Below are 27,401 nucleotides of genomic sequence, written 5' to 3'. Positions count from 1 at the left end.
GTCGCTCTGAGGCGGTGAGCTTGTTTATTGTTTAAAGTTGCAAGGTTGAGGCCTTATAGTTTTCACCTGTGTCAGCAGGAGGGTTTTGCATCCAGGGTCGGGAGGGGGTTGGGCCTCGGGTGGAGAGGTGGGGTCCTTTGAGTTGTTCCGACATTGGGGTGTGCACTCCGGCAATCCAGTATGACTTTTTCTGCGGACTGCAGGTTCACGTTCCCTCGTTTGGTTGACACGGGGAAGATGGGGCGACAGGCACTCTGCGAGTTTCATTGGTGGGTGATTGGGGGCCCACTTAGCAGGGAGGCAGGGAGGGGGGTTTGGTTTGGGGAGGGGAGGCTGGGTTTGAGGGGAAGTTTATGTTTAGCTCTGGGCGGCTCACTTTTAAATGCATTTTTGGGGCATCAGGGGGGCAGGCAAGGGATGAGGATAGATCCGATGTATCGTGGGACCTTGTATGGGAATGGGTGATCAGGTGCGGATAAGGATCTGGACGTGGAACGGCAACGGTTTGGGCAATAAGGTCAAAAGGACACACTGGTGCTACAGCACGTGAAGCACCACTCCCCAGACGTAGTGCTCCTCCAGAAGACGCATCTTCAGGGGAACAGGTGCAAGGCCTTAGGCCGTTTTGGATACAGGATGGTGGCTCACTCGGGGTTCACGTTAGGATCCAGGGGAGTGGGGATTCTTGTCCAAAATACCCTGCCCGTGGTCATCACTGGCACATGGACGGAGGACTCAGGGTGTATGGCATCGGTGGCAGCAAGATGGGAGGGGAGGCTAATAGTTCTTAGCTCGTGTTACATTCCACATGGCCTACATGCCTCGACGTTTAAAAAGCTGGGTTCACACTTAACGGGCCTCCCCCAGGGCACACTTGTGCTGGTGGGGGGGTACACAAACGCGGTCATGGATGCCGACTGCGATCGCTCAGGGGTGAGACTGGGTAATAGGGGGGAAATGGGCCTTAGGGGCTTCGTTACAGCAATGGGTCTTAGTGACATATGGCGCTCGCACCACCCCTCCCAAAGACACTACACATTCTATTCAGCCAGACATGGATCCTTTTGCAGATTAGATCACATTTTCATGCGGGAGGACCAGCTGGGGAATCTTGAGGAACCCTGCATTATGGCCCGGGAAATCTCGGACCACTCCCCAGTGGGTGTAGTCCTCAGGGGGGCAACAACCGTCAGGCCGGCCTTCCCCGGGCAAGATCCATGGCGCCTTAGGGATGACTCCATAATGGGCAAGTTAAGGGAATACTCTCAACACTACTTTGCTGAGAACCGGGGCTTGGTTGACTCCCAGCTAACTTTGTGGGAAGCGTATAAAATGGTCCTGAGGTCCAGGCCCAAGCACTAATTGGGGCCCAGAAGAAGGAGGAATCGCTGCAGATTCGGCAATTGGAAAAGGAAATCGAGGATATGGAGCGAAGGGCCTGCGTGACTTCATCGACGGACCTAGCCCACACTCTGGCCCTCAAGCAGAAGGAACTTCGGTCGCTGGCTGAGGGTGAGGCCCGAGCCTACTCCCTTGCCACGCAGCGTCGGATTTACGACGCGGGAGACAAAAGCATGAAATTGCTGGCGTGGCTCGAACGCCAAGATAGGGAGCGATCCTGGTTGGCGGAAGTGAGGGATGGGTCGGGGTCCTTGGCGACTACCGGCGTTGCCATAGTGGAGGCCTTTGTGTCATACTATGAGGGGGTATACTCCCCGGTCTGCACCAGGACTGAGCTGGACTGCGAGGAGTTCCTGCGCGACTTCGCGCTTCCCACACTGTCTCAGGAGCAAACAGACCGTCTGGAGTCCGATCTTACGGGGGCGGAGCTCTGTGAAGCCCTCAACTCCCTTCAGGCAGGGAAAGCGCAGGGTCCCAACGGGCTCCCTGTGGAACTATATAAGAGACAAGCTAGCGTGATCATTGACCCACTACGGCAAATGTTCCTTGAGGCCCGGGAGGCGGGGAAGCTCCCGCCGGATCAGCGAGAAGCTACGATAGTTGTCATCCATAAGGCTTGGAAACCGGCTGACATGTGCTCATCCTACCGGCCCATCTCGTTGCTAAATATGGAGGCCAAGGTTTTGGCCAAAACCTTGGCGACGAGGCTGCTGTTGGTCCTACCGGACCTGATCCACGTGGACCAGTCAGGTTTCATGCCCCATAGGAGCACTCGGCACAATTTGAGACGGCTATATGGGGTCCTGTATATGACGGAGGCGGTGGGTAGCGCTCAAACGGCCCTGATGGCACTAGACGCCTCAATGGCCTTCGATAGTATCGAGTGGCCATATTTATTCATGGTTCTCCAGAGGCTGGACTTTGGACCGGTTTTCTGTAGCTGGGTGCGACTGTTGTATGAACAGCCGATAGCGTGGGTGAGGGTAAATGGAGCGATGTCCCGAGCATTTCCCCTTCGCAGGGGGACCAGGCAGGGGTGTCCCCTGTCCCCGCTTCTATTTGCCCTGGCTCTTGAGCTGCTAGCGCACTGGATCAGGAGGGACAGGTCTTTCTGGGGCCTGGCGCTCAACGATGACTGGGAAGAGCGTATATCTTTATACGCAGATGATATCGTCCTACATATGGTCCGACCATACCATTCAATTGCGCAGGCGCTTCATCTCTTAGAGTTGTTTGGAAGCTACTCTGGCTACACAATTAATTGGGCCAAATCCCTCATTTATCCCCTTTCGGGCCCGCAACCAAGGATCCCGAGGGGCAGTTTGCCATCTATAGTGACAGAAGGCTTCAGATATCTGGGGGTATATGTCACCAGGGATAGGGCGGAGTTCTTTACCAAAAATCTTGAACCCCATTTGGCGAGACTGGCATCGGACGTGTCCCACTGGAGGTCCTTGCCTCTCTCCCTAATTGGGAGTGCTGCGCTGTTCAAAATGTTGGCACTGCCGAGGCTCCTGTACGTCTTGCAAAATACACCATACCCGGTCCCGAGCGGGGTGTTTAGGCGTATATCTCAGTCTGTGCGAATGTTGCTATGGGAGGGTGGAAGCCCGAGGATAGCGATGCGAAAACTCACGAGAGGAGTGTACGACGGGGGGCTGGCCCTCCCGGACGTCCAGTTGTACTACTGGTCCTCCCAACTGCAAGTGGTCAATGACTGGGTCTATGCGCCGGGTTCAGAACCTGCTTATCGAGTTGATAGGTATGCTATGCTGGTAATTGCGAGCCACTCCTTTACTCACGACGGTTGCGTGGGGGCCTGCCCTCGCACACAGGGGTGATACTCCAATGCTGGCGGGAAGCTAATACAGGTAGGACCCCCCTATGGGTGGGGGATCACCTGACAGAAGTTATGGGGCTCGTAGGCTTCAAGGGCTGGAAATTAATTGGGATTGAATACCTGGGTGACGTATGGAAAAGAGATGCCCCTTCGAATATCTCAAACAAGAATACCAATTGCACAACTCCCAGCATTTTCATTACCTTCGCCTTATGCACGCCCTGCGCTCCCACGTACGCCCCGACACTTCCATTCCAGAATATTCTCCCATGGAGGACAGGCTCCTTCTTGATCCCATCCTTGGTAGGCCAACGTCCACTATTTACCGTAAATTCATAAACAATATGCCTGACCCGCAGGTGTCCCTGAGGGAGAGATGGGAGGGAGATATCGGTCACCTCGGGGATGAAGACTGGCAGTTGCTAATCGGATAAGGTTCCGCCTCGTACAACTGAAAATTTGGCACCGGGTGTATTACCCGCAAACTCATCTTTTTGCATGGGGCAGGAGCCGGTCTCCACTATTTGCGAGGGGGTGCCATGGGGAGGGGACATATTACCATATCCTCTGGCAATGCCCGAACATAGTACCCTTTTGGACGAAAGTAGCACGCACAATGGCGGAAGTGGTGGGTTCGCCGGTCCCGGTGGAGCCCAAGTGGCTTCTTCTCATGATCAAAGGACCCACAGATTGGTCCAGATACCACGAGATCTGGTTGGCAATGGCAGCCGGGGTGGCGAAGCGCAATATAGCCAGTTGCTGGGGGGCGCAGGCGCCCCCACAATGGGACCAGTGGCTCAGGGATCTAGACTGATGTCAGAGGGCAGAGAAAACTATATACAAGTGCAGGGGCTGCGTGAAAACATGGAAAAAGGTATGGGGGCTTTGGCGGAGGTATCGTGCAACACGGGGTTGAGAGGGGGTGGGGGTCAAGTGTGATTACAACATTGTACTGTTATGATGGTTTGCGATTGTACCATGCACGGGAGTTACCCGCTATGCCTTGCGAATTTGGTTGTATACTGAATGAGAACATGAGCAAAGTTAATAAAAAGATTTTTAAAAAATATATATATATATCACGATCTGACTACAGTCCCTGGCTTCACAACGCTAGTTAAAGGAAGCTGCTGCTATCAAGCAGGGACATGTCCAAATGTTTATCTGCCTCTGCAAGCCCTGCTCCATAGAGTGCCTCGAGGGCCGGTCTTGCATGATAGGGTGCTACAAACTCTTGCTTTTTTACAATCATAGACTGTCCTGTTACCAACTAAGCTCAGAGCCGTACTACCTCAGCATACACCCCGCAGGCGCTTGCGTCATCAGCCCCCCCCCCCCCCCACCCCATTGAATATATCCCTATCTCACTAACAACATCTGTCCTCAAAATAAATGTGTTTTGCGCTGTTCGTCATAAGCGCCCTGTTCTGTGGGGATTTCGTTCAGTTTTGTTTTCGTTCTCTGCACAAATCCCCAATTCCCCAGCTCCGTACAGGGTTGCCCAACACTCCCATACCATCACATTATTTTCAAAGCTAAACCTAAACGCATGGCAACCGTCACAAGAGATAGCGGACTTTTTGTGCAAAGTGGCTGCTGTGCTTACGGCCCATTCTCTTCCTCTAAAATATCTATTTTTTACCAGACGCAGCATATTTAAAAGTGTGGATGAAAGCCAGGGCTGGCGCGTTTTTTGAGTGGACTGGTCTGGTTGAGTCAAATATGAGGCACGTGATTTTTACTCTAACATATCAAAAACAACGCATACACACACAGACTAAGTACATACCTTCTGGTACTCTCCTTATTGGTTAGTCGGCCTCAGAGCACAGCGCATGCGCAAGGCCCACATTTACCAGTCATACAGGTTAAAATCTTATAAGTTGACATAACAGTAAACACACTTTGCTCTACATATTTTCCTAGTATGCTGTTTTTTGTAAACAATAGGATGTAAAGTACCACACCTACCTTTTTTAGATTTTTTTTTTTTTAATTGTCTCTTGAATTTTTTCTGCAGAACATTCCACTAGCCCTCAGGAATCCTTCACAGAAGCCTGTTGTTCCCTAAAGCGGGGTTTCCCGGTTCACTGTATAATTGCTTGGTTCTGCTCTCTGCTTCAAAAACATACTGCGGCTTGGTTCCATAACGAGAGAGATAAGTGTGTTGTATGCCGGAAATGGCTTCATATCTCTAACAACGTCAGAGGAAAGTGGGCCCCAAATCTGAGCATTTTTTCTTGTTTAATTATAATCTTCTTCCGCTCCACATGTCATCCGAGCGATGCAAGGACACTTCTGCACATCGGCTGCAAACACAGAGCTTGGCTGCTCACTTTGTGGGAAGTTCTGATTTCTTTTTTGGAGCGGGTGATATGTCTCCCTCTTACACATGTCATGGGAACACTCCCACGTTGGAATTCAAAAGGTTGATCGGATAAAATCCTCCATTAGGTTGTGTTGGGTCGGCCTGGGGTCCCTGGTTATGCTTTTTGTGTGCCTTTCTATGTAAGAGGACTGTTTCACATGCAAATGTTCCTGAAGCACACTTGTACCCCCAACACCCACAATACCGCACAACCTATACCCACATAAAGCCTGCACCTTATATACACACACTACACACCACATACACTCCATAACACATAGATAAAAGACATTGTCATTTACAACGCCATTTACAACGCCAATAGCTCTAACTTAAGAAAATGCAAGACCTATTGCATTTCCAATGCTTGTTTTATTAAGTTTGCCTAGAGAAAAAAAATGGGTTACAATGAAAGATCTTCATGGCCATACACAGAAGGTTCATACAAAAACATGCAGCAGTCACTATACTCACTGCCCCTCCTCGGCAAGCACCACCTCGGACAGCCCCCTCCCCCTCCCCCCCCCCCGGAGAGGGTCAAGAGGTATGCAGAGATGAGAGTTTGAGAAGTCGCCCCACTCCCTCCCCAGATGAATGAGGGGGATGGGTTGGAATGAAGCGGAAGAAGAGATAAAGAAGGAGAGTGAGGGGTGGGTGAGATGTTGGTGGCGTCTTACAGCCTGAAGGGGGGAGAACCCTATTCATAGTCAAAGAGTTGTTGTGCCCTGAGCCTTTGAGGTATATTGACTCTATTTTTGACTCTCGACATGTAGCATATGAGTGGTTGCCATAGCCGATTTAATGTCTTGTCCGTGTTCGTTATGCTATGTGTGATTTGTTGCATAGCTAGAACCTGCCCCATCTTATAAAACCATGGCACAGTTGGTGGTGGGTCTTTGTTCTTCCAATATAGGGTGTTCAATTGTTTGGCTGCCCCTGTCATGTGGCATATGAGAGTCCAGTCCAAGCCAGCCATCCCTTCTAATTCAGTAGGTTTCTGCTCCAGGAGGACTACGGAGTACTCGACTGGGAGGGGGTACTCGTTGGTGGTCTTTATGTGTCTTAAGATCTCTTTCCAGAATGCCTGAATTATGGCGCAGTGTCACCATATGTGCCGAAAGCTGCCCCGTTCTTTGTCAAATCTCCAACAAGCATCGGAGGGTGTAGGGAACATGCATCGTACTCTGGTTGGAGTGAGGATATCACTTTTTTGCCTATTCTCTTTGGGAGATGCTGGACAGGGATTTGGGTATATCTGCCCATAATGTGTCACATTCCTTTGGAGAAATGTCTATCACCTAGTCTGTTGCCTATCTAGTTTGGTAGGTATGAGGTGTTTGCCATTTTCTTAGGACTGTCTTGCTAGCTCAGTTACCAGCATGATGTATTGCTTTCAATTTACAGAGATTGGGTTTACATCAGCCCTCTTCAGCTGTTTGCTTGTTTAGTCTGCCCCCTTCCGCCATCCCTTTGCCATTGCTTTGAGACTTTGCGAACAACACCTTCTGCTTTTGGCTATTTGGTGTATCATTCCACATCCTAAAAAGTGGTTCTATCACAATGCGTGAAAAGTACACTCTGAAAAGTATACTTAGACATCATACTTTTTGACACATCCAATTATTTATGTCATACTTGAATTCTATTCAGAAACAAAACCCCTTGTTATTTTATTTCTCTACAGCAGACATTTTAAAAGCTTTAAACAGATCTCAGGTGCCCTTTAATTGCCACCCTATCAGCTTTCTGCACTTTGGGACCGTCTTACCGTAAGACTGAAGTATTGTGAGATACAAAATACTCGGTTTCACAAGACTTCAGGTGTTCACCTTGAAGTCAGCCGTTATCGGTGTCAGAGCAGACATGGTGGTTCTGCTCACTGAAGTAGATGGAGCATATGTCAACATATTTTGTCAGTTTCAGCCAAACTTGTGTGATCTTTTCCAAATATTCTTGCTTCTGTTCACTACATGATCCAACCAGCAGATGACTGAGTTTATTATATCACTTCCAATACTAAAACTTGAAAGCATTTGCTTCCTTTGATCCTGTTCCGTTGCTTGCAGCGCTCCCCTCATATATACGTCAAACTTTGTATTTTCCATATTTACTTTTAGTGTGTGTAGTTCATAATTTTAATCTTCTTACCATCCAGTATGTATCCTACCATTCCCAGTACCAGATCCTCGGAAAACTTCCTCTTCACTATTGATGTCACCCATGTCATTCACCACAGAGGCTAGTGTGAAAGTGTTTGTCAGTGTTTGCACGTGTATGTATGTAGAAATGCCTGTGCACCATTATTGTGACACACTTGCTCTGAGTTGTGTTTTTTTAATGAGACTCATCAACTGCATAGTGACTCTTAAGTGATGTGGTTGGTTGAGAAGGCTCTGCAGTAACTACAGTGTCGCAGATTATAAGAATTTCTACTTCTTGCACTGCCAGCATTCTCTTGTGTAATTGTGCACACTTTTCACCTCTGGCACACTTAGGCTGTGAATGCGTGAAATGTTTTTGTTCAGTCACTAGGGCACGCCCTACTCTACCCACCCTTCATCTCACAAACATATCAATAACCCTTGGCTAATTTTCCGAAGACATGCCATACAATGAAACTTCTGTCTGCTTTCATTTTGAAATGGAATCCTAACAACATAAATAGCACATAAAGCAGCTGCACAGAACTGTGCTTTTTTTCACTGTTAGCACTTTTAGCTCATTTTCAAAGAGCAAGTTTGCTTCTTTCGAGCCTAACACAAAGGAGTGTCTTGACTTGGTAATCCTGATCTTGATTCTTTATTCCAAGAACAGAGGAAGGATCTCTCCGTTCAGTTGGCAAGGAATAAATGACTAGAAATGTCTCCCCCCATCCGAGATCTCCATTCTTCTGTTTCAATAACTTATCTGGGGCCCGATGTACGACCGTTATTTGCAGTTGCAAAGAGGATTTCGGCCCCTTTGCGACAGCAAAATAGGTCAGCCCAATGTACTAACCCTATTTTGCGAGTCGCTAACCTATTAGCGACTCCCAAAATAGAGTTGGCGACTCGCTATTAGGAAGGGGCGGGCCAAGGGGTCCCTTCCGAATAGTGAGTCCTTACCCAATGTATGATTGTTTTGCAACTGCAAAACACTCGCAGTTTACCACCCTTCCCAGAAGGGTGGTAAAGCGCTTGCAAACAGGAAGGGGTCCCCTGAAAGTTTCATTCTTCTTTTTTGAATGCATCCCGTTTTCCTTTAAGGAAAACGGGCTGCATTTTAAAAAACAAAACTGATTATTGACAAAGCAGACCCAGACATGGTGGTCTGCTGACCCCAGCAGGCCACCCTCCCTCGGAGTGCCAGCCATTCCCAATGGGTTGCAAATTGCGACAGCCTCATTATTATTCATGAGGCATGCAATTTGCGACTCCATTGGGAATCGCAAACAGTGTCTAAGGCACTGTTGTACATTGCATTTTGCGACTCGCAAATTGCGAGTCACAATTTGTTGCAATTTGCGAGTCACAAAATTCAATGGTCTTACATCTGGCCCCTGATATCATAGCAAAAATCTTTTCCAGCATTGGAACTTCCATAGATACACATGCTTTTATCATTCCACATTGTTAAGTTGGGAGTCCCATTTAACTGAAATAATTTAAATCAGTGCCACTTTAGTGACACTTTCTCCACTTTGGAAAAGATCCAAACTTCAGCTAATGAAATTGTGAGTGCTACTAGACATCCCTCTCAGAGGCAGTCTTACCTCAGATTTATAGCACAAATGTTTAAAGAGGGTGAGTCCCTATTTAGGGAGGCGGATGGGCCTCACATGAATCTATGAACAACACCAATGCTGGAGAGGTGTGGTTACAGGTAAGTCATATTTTCATCTCCAGCTCCGAATATTTCATAGATTCACATTCTTCAATCAGAGTAGCAATTCCTATTGGCAATTGATACATATCATCACAGTGTAGAAGTGAGAATAAAGTAGAAAGACTCACCTGATACACAGACAGTGCAACACCTTTTGTCCCACCACTGTATCTCTGTCTCAACAGCTTTTAAGAAGATGTGCTTAACAAAGGTGTATCTGTTCCACCTAGCAGCTGCACAGGAGATATCCATCAGAGGTACCTCAGCGTTACGCACTGCCAAAGTTGCCAAGCTTTTTGTAAACTTGTCTGTGACTATCCTTGTTAGCAGCCTCCGGCCTTCGTATGGCAGAACCCAGTTGTTTCTGCAACCGATCTGGAAAGTCATGCTTCAATACTGGGAAGCCTCTTTTTGAATTAGATGACAGGCCTAATAAGGTTCAACTTTCTGAAATGTTTTATTCTGTCCAAATCAAATTTGAGGCATCTTCATACATCCATTGAATATAACACACTGTATGCTGTGTGTGGGGGGGATGGGTTTGATAAAAGGTTTGAGGACTAAGGGTTCTCTGAGGTTTAACTCCTTAGGAACATTTGGAATAAATTATGGATTTGTAGCACAATTTAGTGTCCTGCAGGTTAGGTTCTGAAATTGTAAATGCTTGAATTTGATTAACCTTTCTTGCTGAAGTGGTAGCTTTGTAAATTGGTTCAAATTGACTTCTCGTCAGTTGGGACAACACTTTGCTTGAGGAGTTTGTGATGGTGAAAATACTTTGGCTAGACTCTGTAGTAAGTGTTTAAAAATTCTATGTGACTATAAGGATTGAACCCCTGAAAATCATCTGTAACTCTATATGTTTGCAAGGTGGACTTTACTCGATGTGTGTTTCAGTTCTGATTGAGCAAGCTGAAACAGATGTTGCCCTGTTGAAGGGCACCTCGTAGATAATCTCTTCCATTTGGATCCGTAGGTCTTATTCATAGAAAGTGCTCTCACATGAACTAGAATATTTGCCGTCCTCTTGTGAAATTCATTGTGAAATTGGGAAATTCATCAGATTCAGGAGCCAAGCCAGTAATCTCTGGGATCCTGGGTTGGTGCATAGGATCTGCCTTTGACACCTGGAAAGAACTTCAATGACCGAGAATAATTTAGACATGTGAATCTATGAAAGATATCCTTGCCGACCAACACGTCATTACAGTGTGCCTCTTGATATGGGTCATTAAGGCAACACATACGTCCATGAGACAACGGAATGCCTCTTCACCTATGTTTAGGAGACAACATTTAATTCAATTAGAGCAGAACACAGCTCTTCACCTGGGGATAATTGACTTGTGTGCATGAGATACCAATTGATTTTGCATTACTTCAGAGTCCATCTGATTCCATGGCTCGTAAAACCATCTGAGTCCTCTGTCAAATTGTTCCCAACTGCTGAAAGTAACTACTGTGCCAAGCCCGCCACTCTGATTTCTGTCCCCCCTTTCTCTTTAAACTATTGTTTCCTTTAGACTTCTTGAATATCTTCCCTCTAACAAGCTCTGTAAAACACTACAATTTGTGATCTGAAAAAGCCCCTCTGAGGCCACCCTCTATAATATCACCAACATTATCTCATCTTCCCATCACCTGTCGGCCACCATTATACGGCCAGATGTTCTACCGCATTTTTCACCACTGCGCATGACATACTGTAACAAGCTAACAGACCTTGGTTTAATGTGCCAACACTTGCAAACAGAGGCATCCACAAATGGTTTATGCATGCCTTAGCTTGTTACAGTCCAATCTATTGGCATGAAAAAGCTTGTTCCTCACAGAAGTCAGATATGAAAGGTGTTTGAAATTACTCTGTGACAGAATTATCTATGAAAATTAACATGTTGTTTTTGCTCACAGATTGACAGTTAAATCTTTCATTCAGTCATATGTTTTAAAACCATTTACAGCTATAAAAGCAAATTTTGTCTGACCCTTGCCTGATAGAAACAGAATACCATACCAATACTTGCCTCTAACTAACTAGAGCAACATTTGCCTTTACCTATCCAAAGCAGACTAATTCATCATAACCACCACCATTTCTGCTAACCAGATCAGATAGAACTAGGTGATGTTCAAATAGACGTTGTAACTTTTAACCATTGCAATCACTAACTGTTCATGTTAACTATTATGCACTGGTTTAGTTAATTGTATGATTTGTGTATGAGTAGACTTTGAAAAAGTAAATATTTTTTTTAACAATAATTAAGCTTTCGACAGTAAGTGCAACTTCTCTGTGACTGAATATAGTTCATAGATGCACATGGTTAATTTGACATTATTCTTACTTCACTTCCTTTTTTTTGCTTCTGGTTATATAGTTAAGCCCCATCCCCGGCAGTCATTTCAGATTCGCTGCTCCGGCTTCTTGGAATCTTTGGTTACATGTTTCTGCTCTTTGTACATATTTAATTTTTAGTGCTTGATCTAAACAAACAACAAGAACTCTTAAAAAAAAAGATATAGTAGAAGCTGAGAGAACCTTGAGGGTTTGAGACCCTCACTCTTCTGTTGAAGTCAGTATTCCACAGTGACATGAGTGATAACAGCTTTAATTGTTCTTTATTTAGATTATTCCCTAAATGTGAAAAGAGAAAGTAGGCTTTCAGAAACACACATAATGTATTTATTGATACTACTCCAATCCAGTGGCAGCTGGTGACCTCAAAAGTAGTGGGCGTATTCTTGGCTCAAAGCTCAGTGAGCAAGTCTAACTTCTTCTCATATGGTTTGGGGGATTCACTCACACTTGCTTGCACTCAGTCCTACTCTCTTACCTATTCTCACTCAGTCTATTTCACTTACTCTCATTTGCACTTGTAATTTCTTTTACTTACTCTCACTCTGTGATGCCGGCAGTCTCTTCCATTCTTAGTCTGACCCAATCAGTCTCACTCATTGTCACCTAGTCTCACTCACCCCTCTTATTCTCACTCATTCTGACTTACGCAGTCTCGCTGTGACTCACTCATTTTCACTCATTCTCACATATTCTCACTTATTCTCCCCCTGACTCTCTGGTCTCACTGAATATCTTAGTCTCACTCACTTATTTCAGTTCCCTCAATCTTGCCCTGGCTCACTCATACTCAATCTGTCATACTCATTCTCACTTAGTCCCACTTACCTGACTCACTCAATTTCACTCAGTCTCATTCTCGCCCAGTCTCACTTGGTGTCACTGATTCACTCTGTCCCACTCAGACTGAATCACTCAATTCCACTCTGACTCATTCAGTCTCACTCATTCCCACTCATTCTGACTCACTCAGTTACAATCTGACTCAGTTCAGTCTCACTGAGGCACTCAGTCTTGTTCATTCTCAGTCAGTCTCACTCATTTTCACTCAGTCTTACTCATTCCCACTCACTTTGACTCAGTCAGTCTCAGTGATTCTCACTTTTCTTTGACTTGTTCTGTCTCACTCTTTCTAGGACTCACTCAGACTGTGGCTCACTCAGTCTCACTCTGACACGCTCATTCTCACATAAGTAACAGTCAGTTACACTCACAGTCATTATACTTCACTAACTCTAATTCATTCTCACTCATATGTACTCTTCCTATATCTCATTATCACTAACTCTGCTGATCTTTCTTCTTACAGCAATGGAGCATGAAACTGAAACCTCAAACATGAGCAGTCTCAGTTACCAGGTTCCAGTCTTTGCTTTTTTATCCCACCCTTACCCAACTCTTTGATGACCTGGGAAAGGGTGGGTAGACAGGGTGATTGGCATGTAGCCACGGGCACTGCACAGCTTAAGCCTGCAGCGTCCATGACTACATCTAGCTGTGGCCATGTAACACTGAGGCATGCTAGAGCCCTGCGACCAGGGCTGTTATTCCACCAGCCTTGAATGATGGCTTGTGCAGGCAGATTCATGGTCAAAGTGCATATTGCATAGTAAACTAAGCTTTTACAAGGCAGAGTTTAAACCTTTTAGCATCAATTCTTAGAGGTGTTCAACTTAAGGTTGTTGTCTAAATGGTGTCTACCAAGTTATTTAGTATTCAAGAGTCCCTTTCAGCACTGCATGAGTTGGGAAAAGTATTTGACATTCTGAATAATGTGATAGCAATGGATCACTTAATAGCCTCCTGCCAAGACATGTAAAGGCTGCTTATAGGTATTTTAGAGAGAACAGTCCATACCGACAAGCAGTGGGCAATACCAGAAGTGACCAGAACACATGTGAACAGGAACTCGTCGCACTTAATTTGTGATATTTTATTGGTCAGAAATACTTCAACTACTAGAGGAATTTAAGTCTCCTGCCAGCTTCATCAGTTGGTCCTTCCTAATGCTCTGGTCTACTGTCTCTGAGGCAGAGGGTAGATATATTAACACCAAAAAAGTGCTAGAGACCTATTCAGCCAGCAAGAAAACCTGATCCCTTATGCGCTAAAAACGGTACATCATTGCTTGTACTGAAGAGAAGCCTTACTGTTTGTCACCAAGCAAGTTATGTGCGTCCAAGTGCTGGTCAAGTTTACAGGTTACTTTTTTTTGCGTGATCTTAGTAAAGTAGGAGCCCTTGCAATTAGACAAAAGCTAGCTGATTCATCTGGATCCAGAGATTTGTTTTAAACAATTAGGAGCACAGTTCTCCAGAAAGGAACCAATAATTATTTAAAAAAGGATGGGAGTGAAACATTGAGCTCATGTTTTTTATGAAGACAGATGGGCAAGGACTCCTAGCATATTGCCTAATGTTCATGTTCCAGATGAGGTCATTTTCGCGGATTGCTTTTAGCAATTATATCACTTTCTTTCAATATACCTCCACTTCTTTACTTCGGCAACTGGTCTTTGTGCTCTTACACAGAATTGTACTGTTCAGTTCATGAATGTGAATGTTTAATGAGAAATAAAGCTTATAGTGCTTTAGTAAACAATTCCTCATTTTCTACAATAGAAAATATACTTGTAAAGAAATGTCCACACAGAAGACAAAGAACTTTGCTTATGCATGCTTTGAATCCAACACACAATAGGTGAACCTTGCCAGGAATCCGTTTGCACTCTTGCTGGCATGCATAATTCTCCAGCAGAAGACTTCTTGCTTCTTATAGTTTGCAGATTTTCAGAAGTCTCTTGAATACCACCAATATATGATAGTTGATCAAGACCTTTTCACCAGGAAGGAATGAACAGTGATCCATTACAACCATGCCAACTGAGGTTAATGCTCTATCTCTGAACGTTGTAGAATCTGATCATCTTTATTTATCAGGGCATTGTAATGATATGCTTTGTCATTATTTATCTCAGGGGTCTCCAACTTTTTCTGTAGTGAGGGCTAATTCTGATCAGTGAAAATCATTGTGAGATACTGAAGTCTAAGCCACTCGCGCAATGTTACCAGACACCACCACTTCCAGCTTCATTGAATTTAAGCCTAATGTCCATAGAGCCAAAAACTATGGTTTGAACAAAATATTTGGACTCGGGTCACTATGACAGGGCTGCCATGGGTGTCAGTGAGAGCATGGTCTTTGGAGAAGTATGAACAAGAGTGCGTATGAATGGAATATATGTGTAAAGGGTGAATGAGAGTCTGTGTACTTGTGGCAACTGACATACCTTTTGCCATATGTGGAACTGTTAAATGTATAACGCAAACATACAACCATTTTTAAAAAAAGTTAAATATAAACTGCAGAAAAAGGTTCTGCAAAAAATGTTCATAATAAGGTACATTTGTATGGATGCCCCTCCCTCTCACAGCATGTCTTTGTTATATCAGGATTGAAAGAATTTTTGCTTCAACTGTATTGTGATATGCATAATTCTAATAAACACATTTAAAAAAAAGAATAATAATATGGAACATTTTTCTGCACTTAAATTTCTCCCACTTAAACAAATTGCTTTAGTTTCCAGTTATTAATATGACACTGTGAGCCAAATGTACGAAGGGATTTTGCATGAGCAAACGGGTTTGCGACCCGTTTGCGCATACAAAAATCCTGTGGGCCGTGTACTAACACTGTTTTGCGAGTCGCAAATAGTGTTTAGCGACTTGCTATTAGGAAGGGGCGTTCCCTTCCTAATAGCGACCCCACAAGCCATATACAAATGTTTTGCAACCTCAATTGCGGTCGTAAAACACTCGCAATTTACCACCCTCTTCAAGAGGGTGGTAATGTAATCGCAAAAGGGAAGGGGTCCCCAGGTGACCTCTTCCCCTTTGCAAATATAGGGGAAAATATTTTTTACGGGCAGGCAGTGGACCACTACCTGCCCTTAAAAAATTAAACGAAAACGTTTCATTCTTTTTTTTTTCGATGCATCCTGTTTTCCTTTAGGAAAAACGGGCTGCATTTAAAAAACAGAACTGCTTTATTTAAAAGCATTCCCAGACATAGAGGTCTGCTGTGCCCAGCAGGCCACCATACCTGGGAGGGCCAGCCATTCTCGATGGGGTCGCAAATTGCAAGTACCTCATGAATATTGATGAGGCATGCAATTGGTGACTATTGAGAATTGCAAACAGTGTCTCTGACACTGTTGTACATGTCATTTTGCGAGTCGCAAATTGCGACTGGCAATTGAGCGCATTTTGCGACTCGCAAAATAACATGGTCGTACATCTGGCCCTGTGTCTACCAGCTATTTTGAGTAAGATGTGTAAATGCGACACTTTTAAATGGGAGAAAATTAAACTGAAGAGTGAACTTTATGTTTATATGGATTCCTAAACACTCATCATTTAAATGTTCTACTATTTCAGTGTTGCATTTGCAAACAACAGGCATTTAGCACCCAGTGGCCTGTAGACACAGTGCCATATTTATAAGAGAAAAATACAGCCATTTGTTTAAATGGGAGGAATTTAAAGTGAAGAAATATGCTTCATAAAATATTGAGACATAATTGGGTTAATTTAAAGTAACGAAAACCATTTGTTCAATGTTTCATAGAAATATTTTTATCAACTTTACATTTCTTCCATTTGGAAAAAGGACTACATTTTTCAGTTATAAATTCAGTGACAGTGTCTGCTGGCTACTTGGAGCAAGAGGCCTGCTGTTTGTAAATGCAACAGTTTAAAATGGGTTAAAATTAAAAGTAAAAGTTAACCTAATCGTTAACCTAATCATTAGGCTAACTCTTCATTTACATTTCCTCCAATTTAAAAGAATTCAGAAACATCTCTCATACTCCAATATTGAGTTGACAAGGACCTTTATTTAAGATTTAAATTCCTCAGTGCTTCAGTTCTTCACCTCTGTGCCTGTGTCACAAATCTGACCCCAGGACTGCTCATTATCAGGCCCTGCTATATGTAGCCTGAAGATAGTAATGTAAATTAAACACAGCCTTCCCTTAACTTTAAAAGGAAAACGTGACCCTATGATTATTTAAAAATGAACCCACAGCTGTGAGCTAACCTGAAGGTGTCTGAGAACTTCTGGTAGCTTGTGATCGACTGGTTGGAGACACCTGCTTTATCTGTATAGGGCTTATTCAACTAGAGGTGCGTACCACATCCACTGCTCTCTCCAAAATAATACTCATCTAATAAATCTGCCGGCTTTTCAGATAACATCCTGTTTGCTTTCACAAATGAAAGTGTTTTCAGGCCCTCTTTCACACACGCACGTTTAACAGTAGATGCCATTTTTAATATTCTGAACTTTCCGGTTTTGTTCCTCTGAAACATTTACCACAGTTTATCAGGGATGATAGTAATGTGAACACCCCTTCTGTATATATGGTAGTATTGGGCTTACTTATTAATCAGACTGTGGGATTACTTGTTAAAGGCCTACTCATGTACCTACTAGGGATTTGTACACACTAGATTGCAGAAGGAACTATAAAATATTGCATAGACAAAAGACTTCTGGGCTAGGGATCTGCAAATGGAGTCACATACAGACAAGGGTTGAGGCTATCCAGAACACAATTGCAAGATGAACATTAGATAACATAACTACTGTTATCCTAAAGATAAAAGAAGATGCTTCAGTATTAGTTAGACTCATTCCACCAGGGAGAAGACTACAATAACTGCATTTATGGCAAACATGCCATAGTATGATATTGGCAGGGCGGCAACATGGATGTCGTTCGAACTTGTCCGAGGTAGTATACTGCATGCATGTGAATATTGAATCTGAAACACATTTGGGGCATACAGTGACCATGAACCCTCTCATTTGGGACCTCAGCTTTAATTCCTACCATTTGGTAACCTCCGCTTGGAAAGCTGGCCATTAAAACTTTGTAGTCTATTAAAACTAAAAGCCAGGTTCTGTAACTTGAATATCCTTTATAGATTAATATGTAAGCCATCCTGCCTCCCAGTTATGCCAAGTAAACTGCTCAAAATAATGTGAAATAGCCACCAACGGCAATGCATATCTACAATCTGCTGATTGACTCTTGGACAAAGGCACAAGTACAAGAAGAGCATACAAGTAAAACCTCTCTATAAACTTAATTAAGAATTCCCAAAATATGAAGGGGGATATTCTGCAAAGTATGTGAATCTGTAAAAACCATCCATGCTTCAAGGTCACAGTTAATGTCAAGTAACATTTTATTTTTGTCAAATGTCCAAACATGTTGTTCTGCACTACACTCTCAGAATGACCAACTCTTCATGTTTTTGCTTCTTAAACATTTTTGTATCATTTCATGATGTCTGTACCAGGATGATAATGCCCCAGTAAGCACCCACAAATTGGCCCTTACCATGCTGATAAAAATTGTGAAGTCTTTGGGCTGTGCTTATGGCTGCGGAGAAGGCCACCGAGGACTCTCAGGAGACAGACTGAGACACCAGGTAAGGCAGTAAACTATAGACCTAATGAAATGTATTTATTTCACCTTGAGCATTGAATGATGTTTTTTCATCATGTTTTAAAAAAAAAATCTGTTTATTGTTTTTTTGGCACAAACATTTATACAATTTTACATATCTGATATTATTCACTACATGGTGCATGTTATGGCAGTATTACAGAAATTGGTCATATGATGTAAAACACGCGTCAGTGAGCAGGTAGCTGTAAAGAAAGGGATGCATATTTAAGAAAGTTTGCAAGGATGACCAGTTGCAGTTCGCTGGTTGGGTTAATCTGTGCTTTGCATCTATTATTCCATGGCAATGATGCCTCTTGTGCACCTATCAATAAACAGATGAACTGGGGGAGAAGAAAGAGAAAGCTAAGCATAACATTGGTGCGCCCTTCGTACATTATGTCCCACCCCTCAATTTGTTAGAGTGTACTACGTATGCTAATAAACTATCACATGCAAGCATTTAAAAGAGTGGGCAGGCCTTTTTGCAAGAGATGAGTACACCTTTGCGAGCACCAGTGCCACTTATGATATCCAACATATTGCATACATTTTGTTCATTACATGGTGATGATTAGTCCAGCGCTGATTTGGATCCACAGTAGGGGTGGCTCATCCACACAGTTATGTTAAGCTTGCCTAGGTTGGGAGTACCTCCCCACAGCCAGCATGAATGAGTCAGGCAGCTTCTTTACATGGCATTAGGAGATGGAAGAATAAAGGGTGGACAAATAAAAGGAAATGGGAGGAGTGTTACTCCCTTGGGACGTTGACTGACCCCTGCATTTTTTAGTGGCAAATACCTCACACAGTTTTGCAGCTCCAAATATTATGTGGAGGACTTGATGAGTTGGGGCATGGGCCATGACCACCCTCTGTTCATCTACCTCAGTTGCGCATCGGTGGATTTGGGTCTTTCAGTATCTGGGTTCTCTGAGGAGGCTGGAACTGGACCTTGCATAACTCCCAGAAGAGCTCCCTGAAAGTCTTGCAGGATAGCATCCCAACTCGCTGCTATGGGGATTTTACAAAGGCCTTAGATGTCCACAGTGCGCAGTGCCGCACCCTTTGGTCTAGCCCACACCAGTAATGACTGTCGCCAGGCCAGAGAGGTAGGAGGGTCGGGCAATTTCCAATGCTTTGTAATCATGCGCTCGGCTGTTAGTATACTCAGGTCAAGGAAGCGAGACGGTACTCTCTGCTGTTTACTTATGAGGTATAGGTGCTATATACTACTCCCAACTGTGTGATAGGATGCAACCAGTTCAGGCAGTTAAAGCAGTGCCGACAGAGTGCCAGTAAGTATGTATGGACATGGCTAGGAGGAACCTGAGAAGCTCCCCTGGAGGACCTTATACCTGTAGAGTGTGGTACTGATGGTACTGGAGATGGTCATGTCAGTAAGCCCACTTTCACTCACCCTAGGTTAGTTCACAAGATTCCTAGGAGGAGGGGGTCTTCCTCTTCCTCATCCTCATTCTCTCTTTCCTGAGCATCAGTTGCTGGGTCAACTCACTCTAATTTAGATGATGCCATCCTAGATAGGGGGTACAATTTTCTTAAGCTTGAAAAGGCCTAACTCAATCTGAGGAGGGAGCAGTTGGCCCTTGAAATGGAAGTCCTAGAAGTGGAGAAGGAAAGGAAGAATTTGGGGTTAGTTCCCAATGGTGGCAGCAATAAAGAGACTAGAGTCAGGGAGGAACACTTTGATTCTAGGAACCTTACGCGATAGTGCCCCTTTTTAAAACTGGGGATGATATCCACAAGTCGATTACTACTATGGAGAGAGCCTGTAAAGTCCAGAAGGTCCCCCGGAATCAGTGGGCAGTTATCCTGTGGCTCTCCTTTGCAGACAAAGGTAGAGTCAAACACCTTGGCAGTAAGGGAAGAGGATACAAGTATAAGGAAAGAGTTACTTATTGAAGGGTTAGGACTTACTTGTGAGGAATACAGGATCAAATTCAGGGATACCCAGAAGACCTCTTCACAAGAGTGGGTTGATTTCATAGACTGTACAGTTAAGGCTCTGGAAGGCTGGCTACATGGTAGTAATGTATTATGGATTGTATAATTTGAACATGAGAGAGCACATCCTTAATAACTGTGTGTCTGAGAAACTGCACCAGTTTCTGGTGGACTCTGATCTGACCTCTCCCCAAGAATTGGGAAAGAAGGCAGACAAATGGGTTCGCACCAGGGTGAGAAATAGGTCTCAGGGTGGGGGTGACCAGAAAAAGAAAGATACATCTAAAACCCAAGAGTATGATGGGGAGAAGACTAAAGAAAAAAAGAGTCTTCTAAAGGCCCACAACAATCTTCCTCTGAGGGTGGGTCACAATCTTCCTCTTTCACTAGTGACAAACCTCCTTGGTGCATTGTTTGTAAACAAAAAGGCTATAGGACAAATGACCCCATTTGTTCTAAGAAAGGCACCAAGACTGCTACTACTCCCCCTACTGCTCATAGCAATAGCACTAGTAGCAGTAAACCTGCACAAGGTGTAGCTGGGTTTACTTTAGGAACTACAGTGGGCTCTAGCCTAGTCAGAGAAGTCACTGAGGCTGTCCTGATATCAGAGGGTGGCATTGATCTTGCCACTTTGGCTGCCTGGCCTCCTAATATGAGGAAATACAGGAAGTTCCCCCTCATAAATGGTATGGAAGCAATAGCTTACAGAGACATAGGTGCCAGTGTCACAATAGTGACCGAAAAACTGGTGTCACCTGAGCAGTACTTACTTGGGTACACTTACCAAGTAACCAATGCAGACAATATCACTAATTGCCACCACATGGCAGTGATCAATCTTTGCTGGGGGGGGGGGGGGGTGAGGTTACTGGCCCTAAAAAGGTTGTGGTATCTTCTAACATTCCTGTAGAGTGTCTTATGGGCAATAATATGGAAATGTCAGCATGGACTGAAGTTGAGTTGAGTACTTATGCAGCCATAATTGGGATCTCTGAAGCAATGTGTATGATGAGTAGAGCACAGGCCAAGAAACAGGGAGATCAAGGAGTAGTGGTGGTTGGAATAATGGCCCAGACTGCTACCAACAAGAGAGCTAAGAAGGGTAAAATGTTATTCTTCCCCCAGGTTTCATGTGAGGATCAGTCGTCTAACGAAGATGATCTTGCCCCCTGTGAGGAAACTGCCCGAAGAGATTGGGCCTGACCTGGCAGAGCTACTAGGAGCAGGGGCACCGTCCAGGGAGGAATTGAGCTTGCAGCAGCAATCATGCCCCTCTCTTGAGAGCCTTAGGCGGCTGTAGAGGCTGGGGTTGTCAGTGTGACCCACAAGGTCTATTGGAAGGATGTACTCCTTTATTCTGAAGCTAAGGACCTCAAGCCTGGTGCCACCAAGAGATTAGTTGTTCTTCAGAAGTTTAGGGCGTTCCTCTTGACCCTTACACATGACATACCCCTTGCAGGGCATCTTGGGCAAAGTAAGACTCGGGACAGGCTTGCCCCACACTTGTACTGGTCCCACATGTCTGAAGACATTGATGAGTTTTGTCGCTTCTGTGTCAACAATCAAGACAGATGGCACAACAAAGGTCCCCCCTAATTCCGCTATCAGTGGTTGGGGTTCCCATTGAAAGGGTAGGTATCGACATTGTTGGTCCCCTAGACCCTCCTACAGCATCTGGGATCAGTTATATCATGGTTTTGGTGGACCGTGCCACCAGATACCCAGAAGCTATTTCCCTTAGGTCCACTACAACTCCTGCAGTGGCCAACGGCCTCCTGTAAATATTTATCAGAGTGATTAATCCTAAGGAGATGGTGCCAGACAGAGGTGCCAACTTAATGTCTGGCTACCTGAAAGCCATGTGGAAAGAGTGTGGAGTAAATTACAAATTCACCAGACCTTATCAACCACAATGCAATGGGTTAGTTGAAAGTTTCAACAGAACCCTAAAAGGTATGATTATGGGACTATGACAAGCTCAGGAAGAGATGGGATGTCCTTTTACCATGCCTTCTTTTTGCCTACAGAGAGGTTCCACAGAAGGTGGTGGGCTACAGCCCATTTGAACTCCTGTTTGGTCATCAGTTAGGGATCCACTTGCTCTAGTGAAGTAGGAATGGGAGCAGCCTCTCAAACCTCCTAAGCGAGACATTGTGGATTATGTGCTAGGCCTGTATTCACGCAATGAGTATGTGAAGAAGGCCAGCAAAAGCCTGGAGGTCAGCCAAGAACTTCAGAAGTTGTGGCAGCACCAAATGGCTGTTCTAACTGTTTACCAGCTAGGGCAGAAAGTATGGGTCTTGGAGCCTGTGTACCCAAGTGCCCTTCAAGACAAGTGGCGTGGCCTCCATACCATCCTAGAAAAGAAATGTGAGGTCACCTACATGGTGAACCTAAGTACCCCTAGAAGCTCCGGTACAAAAGGGGGTGGTGATGGACGAAGCATCAGAACCAATCAAACACTCACACCCAGTCAACAGATCTGGGTTTGATCCATCACCGTTCTTTAGCCCACTCTGCCACCCCAGTTCAGACATGGCCATATGCAAATCAGTCTGACCCTGTGCCTCATGGGAACAGTCCAGCCCGAACTGCCAAGCCATGCCTTCCCTGGACCGGAAACAAGCTTCCTAGGACCGGTTTCTGGCATTTCAGCCGTCTTCAGCCAGGCTTGCTTGAATCCAGTGGCAAAGTGAGCAAGGGACTCACGTCTGAGCATACCCTGCCAACTTATGGCGAACAAAGCGGTACAAAAGGGGGTGGTGATGGACGGAGCATCAGAACCAATCAAACACTCACACCCAGTCAACAGATCTGGGTTTGATCCATCACCGTTCTTTAGCCCACTCTGCCACCCCAGTTCAGACTTGGCCATATGCAAATCAGTCTGACCCTGTGCCTCATGGGAACAGTCCAGCCCGAACTGCTAAGCCATGCCTTCCCTGGACCGGAAACAAGCTTCCTAGGACCGGTTTCTGGCATTTCAGCCGTCTTCAGCCAGGCTTGCTTGAATCCAGTGGCAAAGTGAGTAAGGGACTCACGTCTGAGCATACCCTGCCAACTTATGGCGAACAAAGCGGTACAAAAGGGGGTGGTGATGGACAGAGCATCAGAACCAATCAAACACTCACACCCAGTCAACAGATCTGGGTTTGATCCATCACCGTTCTGTTAAATGGTAGAGGCAGTTTCAGTCGATAACCTTTCAAGTATTGCCCGGCGGTAATCGCCTCTCATACCACTCGATAATTTACCAATGAAAGAGGCAGGCGCCGGAGACTGGAAGGCGGGAAACAAAGTTTTATTCCGTCGGAGCAGAACACATCAGATCAGACAGCAAGGTATCGTCACGAGGTGCTCTAACTGCATCTCTGAGACCTGGTCTCTTATACACAGGTTTATTGCTTTATTACACATGGTACATTCTTTAGATCCCCTTGATGCATGAAAGAACAACCCCTGAAGCCCCGGCTCAGATTCGATCCCACACATAGCTACAGTAGAAGTTCCCACCTCACCCGCAGTAGGAGATGGCTATCACGCAGCAGGGTATTCCGCCAATTCCCGGGGATGTGTGCAACCGGCCGGGTCTCAGGGGGTAGGGGCTTTGATCCACTGTAATCCCTTTGATGTGGGGTGTCTCCCTTACAGTGGGGGCAATAAACTGCATCCGCAGGGCTAGGTGATGGCCTGGGATCAGTTCGGACAATGGGGCGCAGAGGAAGGGGGTCATCAAAGAGAGGCATGACCATGTATGGGATGTCGGTCAGGCGTGGGACGTGGTTCCACGGCAGGGTCGCGCAGAAGGAGAAGGTTTATGGCCCATGTATGAGAGAGCGGGGGTGGCCGGTACGCGGGGGATGCTTGCGGCGTCAGGGGAACGCACTGGCGATTGACAATGAGCGGGGGAGAGAGTGGGGTGCCTAAAATGGCTGTCGTGTGCTCGCTGTGCGTGGCGCTGGGGAGAGGCAAGATGGCACAGATAATGTTCAGTTTGCAAGCTAAATTTCCACAGTCCTCCCTTTTAACATATCTCGCCAGCTTGCCTGGCCGATTTTTACCTTCGTTAACCTTCAGCTATAATATCGTTAATGTCTTTCGTACATTCCTTAAAGATACAGAGTTTTTAGGGCAGGCAGGAGTAATCTGACACATTTGCACATAGTTACATACAGGTGATAAAGTAGGCGAGGAGGTAGTACATACAAAGTTACATCAGCTGTGCCGCATGTCAGGCCCAGGGACAGGAGGAGGGGAGTTTGTTTGAGCACAAATAGGATACTGTAAAGCAAACAGGATGTTTCTGGCAAGACAAGGGATATTTCGTACATTACTTAAGGCCGGACTTCGTGTGGATCGAAAATAGTCAGTATAGTCGTGTACATGGCTGGTGTTGTATGAATGTCACTATACAAAGTTACATTTTCTTAACTTCTCAGCGTACAGTCGGAAGTGATCGATGCAACATCATGAAAACTTGATAGGAAGATAGTTAATATATAAAAAAAGGGGGTGGTTGGGAGAGGATTTTCAACTTGACATGGGTTCTTCTTTCCAGTGTCCTTTTTATAAAGAGCCATCACTGGTAAGCTCTCATTGTTGTTCTTCTTTCGTTGGCACTGTTGAGCACTGGCGGTGGAGCTAAGGTCCAGCTCAAATTCAATTTCTCACGTGGCAGGGTGTGACCATTCACTGTTCTCCGATCACAGTCCTGTTCCTTAACACAGTTCACCATAGGTACTTTGAGACAGGGTACCTGCTTTTTGTTCTCCTGTAGTTAAGTCAGATTCATAATCCATAAAAAGGAGGGAGAGAGAAGGGTGTGACGTGCTTCGGGATGCCGAGGGAAGAGGGGGGTGGAGTGGGATCGGATCAAGATGCGGACCAAGGGGAGCAGGATCTTCCAGCACTGGGCCCATCAATCGGGCCCGACGGGTTGAGACTTCAGGCACGCTGGTCAGTGAGCAGGGGCCTCGATGTAGCCCTTCGCGCTTATCATCCTGATAATGGTGTCTCGTCTCACGCCCTTTTTGCTTCGTAGCTTCCTCCTTGGTCGATGTCATAGATGCTCCATGGTCTGCAGCCAGGCTGTGCGTCACGTCCGACCCCTCCCTTCCGATGGCAGCCCGTTATCCTTAAATGAGTACAAGAAACAAAAATCTTAGAGAGTTTGGCAGGGAAGATATTCACATACTTCATCCTCTCTCCCAACCACCGAGTAGTTGCGGAAAGGCTTTTATCGCTTGCTGTATGATTGGTGTCCATTAATTCTGATGTTAGTGTGCGTGTTACTAATCTATTAATTATTGCTGTGGTGCAGGTTTCTGTGGGTATCCCTGTCCATCGTCTGGCCTTCTAGGTGACGATTCCTGTGCCCTATAATCGTTGCAGGAAGCCTGACATCTGTCAACCTTCTGGTCTATTAAAAATTCAAACCGGCTTCTCCGGTAGAGACTCGTCCATCTCAACACAAGTTTTGGTAATACACATCTTCCTCCGAGGACTACTAAGTTTTACGAAAAAGTAAGTGCGAGGTGCTACTGTCATGCGTTCACGAGTATCCTTTTCGGGGAGGAACATAAGCTAAGCATTATTTTTGCTGGGGACAATAGGTAGCCCTTTATCAGTTTAGGTGATGTATTATTAGAAAATAGGGTCATCAGCTGTTTCGTTCAAAATAGTCTGAGACGGCTAGTATAGGGCTGGGGTTATCTTTGGGAGAACAGGGTGCTTTAGACATTCTATTTCGGGGTAATTGGTCAGGGGTAATTCTGGGTGGTGGCGATGGCGTCTTCTAAAAACAAAAACCACTGACATATAGTCCCCGTGATGAGGGCCAGTTTGGGAGACATCAGTCGTCTTACCTGTCCTTTCTTTCTCAGCCGATTAAGCTCAACATTTGCAAAAAGGAGAGGTAGTAACGTGGTAAAGTATGGTCGTTTTGTTTCTGTCAATTTGTTCGAACACCACCGTGTTTCAGGCCAATTATACACTTACCGAAGAGGTATGTGTCGTTAATTTATTCAAGGAAAAAGAGGGCAAGAAAGAGCCTTTAGTGAGGGAGGGGGAGAGAGTGAGAGAGAGAGAGAGAGAGAGAGAGAGAGAGAGAGAGAGAGAGAGAGAGAGAGAGAGAGAGACGTGTGCATCAAGTAGGCTATTTGGCATACATACGACACAAAACGAGAGAGACATGGGTAAGATAATAGGCCACTTGGTGCACACACAACATGGAGTAGCATGGGTCTGTTCCATGTAAGAAAACACAAGCGGGGAAAAGACATAAATTCGGTGATCACGTACACACAAATGCCGGATAGGGTGTGACAGTACATGCATCAAGCGCAGAAACTTAAGACGGAGACTCAGGGCTACGTTTGAGCATGGGGACCTCTCCTTTCCTGTCCTCTTTTCCTATGTATGCTGCGTATTTTCAGCATTTTGTAGTTTATCTTGGGGGGGTGTCGGACCCTTTATTCTCCTCCCTTTGATCGGTGGACGAGCACTTCAATCATACAGTGACGCTCTCTTCAAGTGACCCAAGCATGGAATGCATACACATTCATGCCGTATAATCGTAGCACACACGCACAATCATATCATACAGTTTTTCATGTTCCCAATGGTGGTCTGTACTTTACGCACTATCTCACAACGTTTGTCTATGTTTTCCCTGATATTGAACTCGGTGCGGTCCATGTCCACTCCACTCTTTAGTCGGAACTTCGTCGTGACCTATAGAGGGGAAAAAGAGGGGAGGGGATGTGCAGTATTCAAAGTACCCTAGCGCGCGTAGACACGAAAAAAGTTCTACTTACCACGTACCAGGCTAGCCGCAGGAGTGGGTAATACCATAGACCTATTATTCTTTTTGTCCGAGGTAAAGAGGCCCTATTTTATTCATTTCCTAAATTCGAGTTCCTTGGTCGTACATGCATTTCTCAATAGGTCGTGTACTATGGTGCAAGATACCATATCTGGCGTTCGGCATATACCTTAAGTTATAGTTGATCATCGATTTGACAACTCTTGGAAAAGGACAGGCGTGATGGGTACAAATTCCGTTAAACAAAAAGATTTTAGGCAAATT

General features: G+C 45.1%; 1 protein-coding gene across 1 annotated transcript in view; it reads left to right on the top strand.

Annotated features, from left to right (window-relative positions):
* Positions 1-27,401, top strand: part of UNC80 (unc-80 subunit of NALCN channel complex) — a 3,271,126-nt gene that overhangs the window by 684,648 nt on the left and 2,559,077 nt on the right. The window contains exon 14 of the mRNA XM_085648598.1: positions 18,198-18,329. Coding sequence (XP_085504724.1) covers positions 18,198-18,329 — 132 coding nt within the window. The remainder of the gene's footprint in view (positions 1-18,197; positions 18,330-27,401) is intronic.

The sequence above is a fragment of the Triturus cristatus genome, chromosome 3_2 (genome assembly GCF_964204655.1).
Source record: "Triturus cristatus chromosome 3_2, aTriCri1.1, whole genome shotgun sequence".
NCBI classification, from domain to species: Eukaryota; Metazoa; Chordata; class Amphibia; order Caudata; family Salamandridae; genus Triturus; species Triturus cristatus.
Note: the sequence above shows the minus strand (reverse complement) of the source record. Positions and strands in the feature narration are given on the sequence as shown.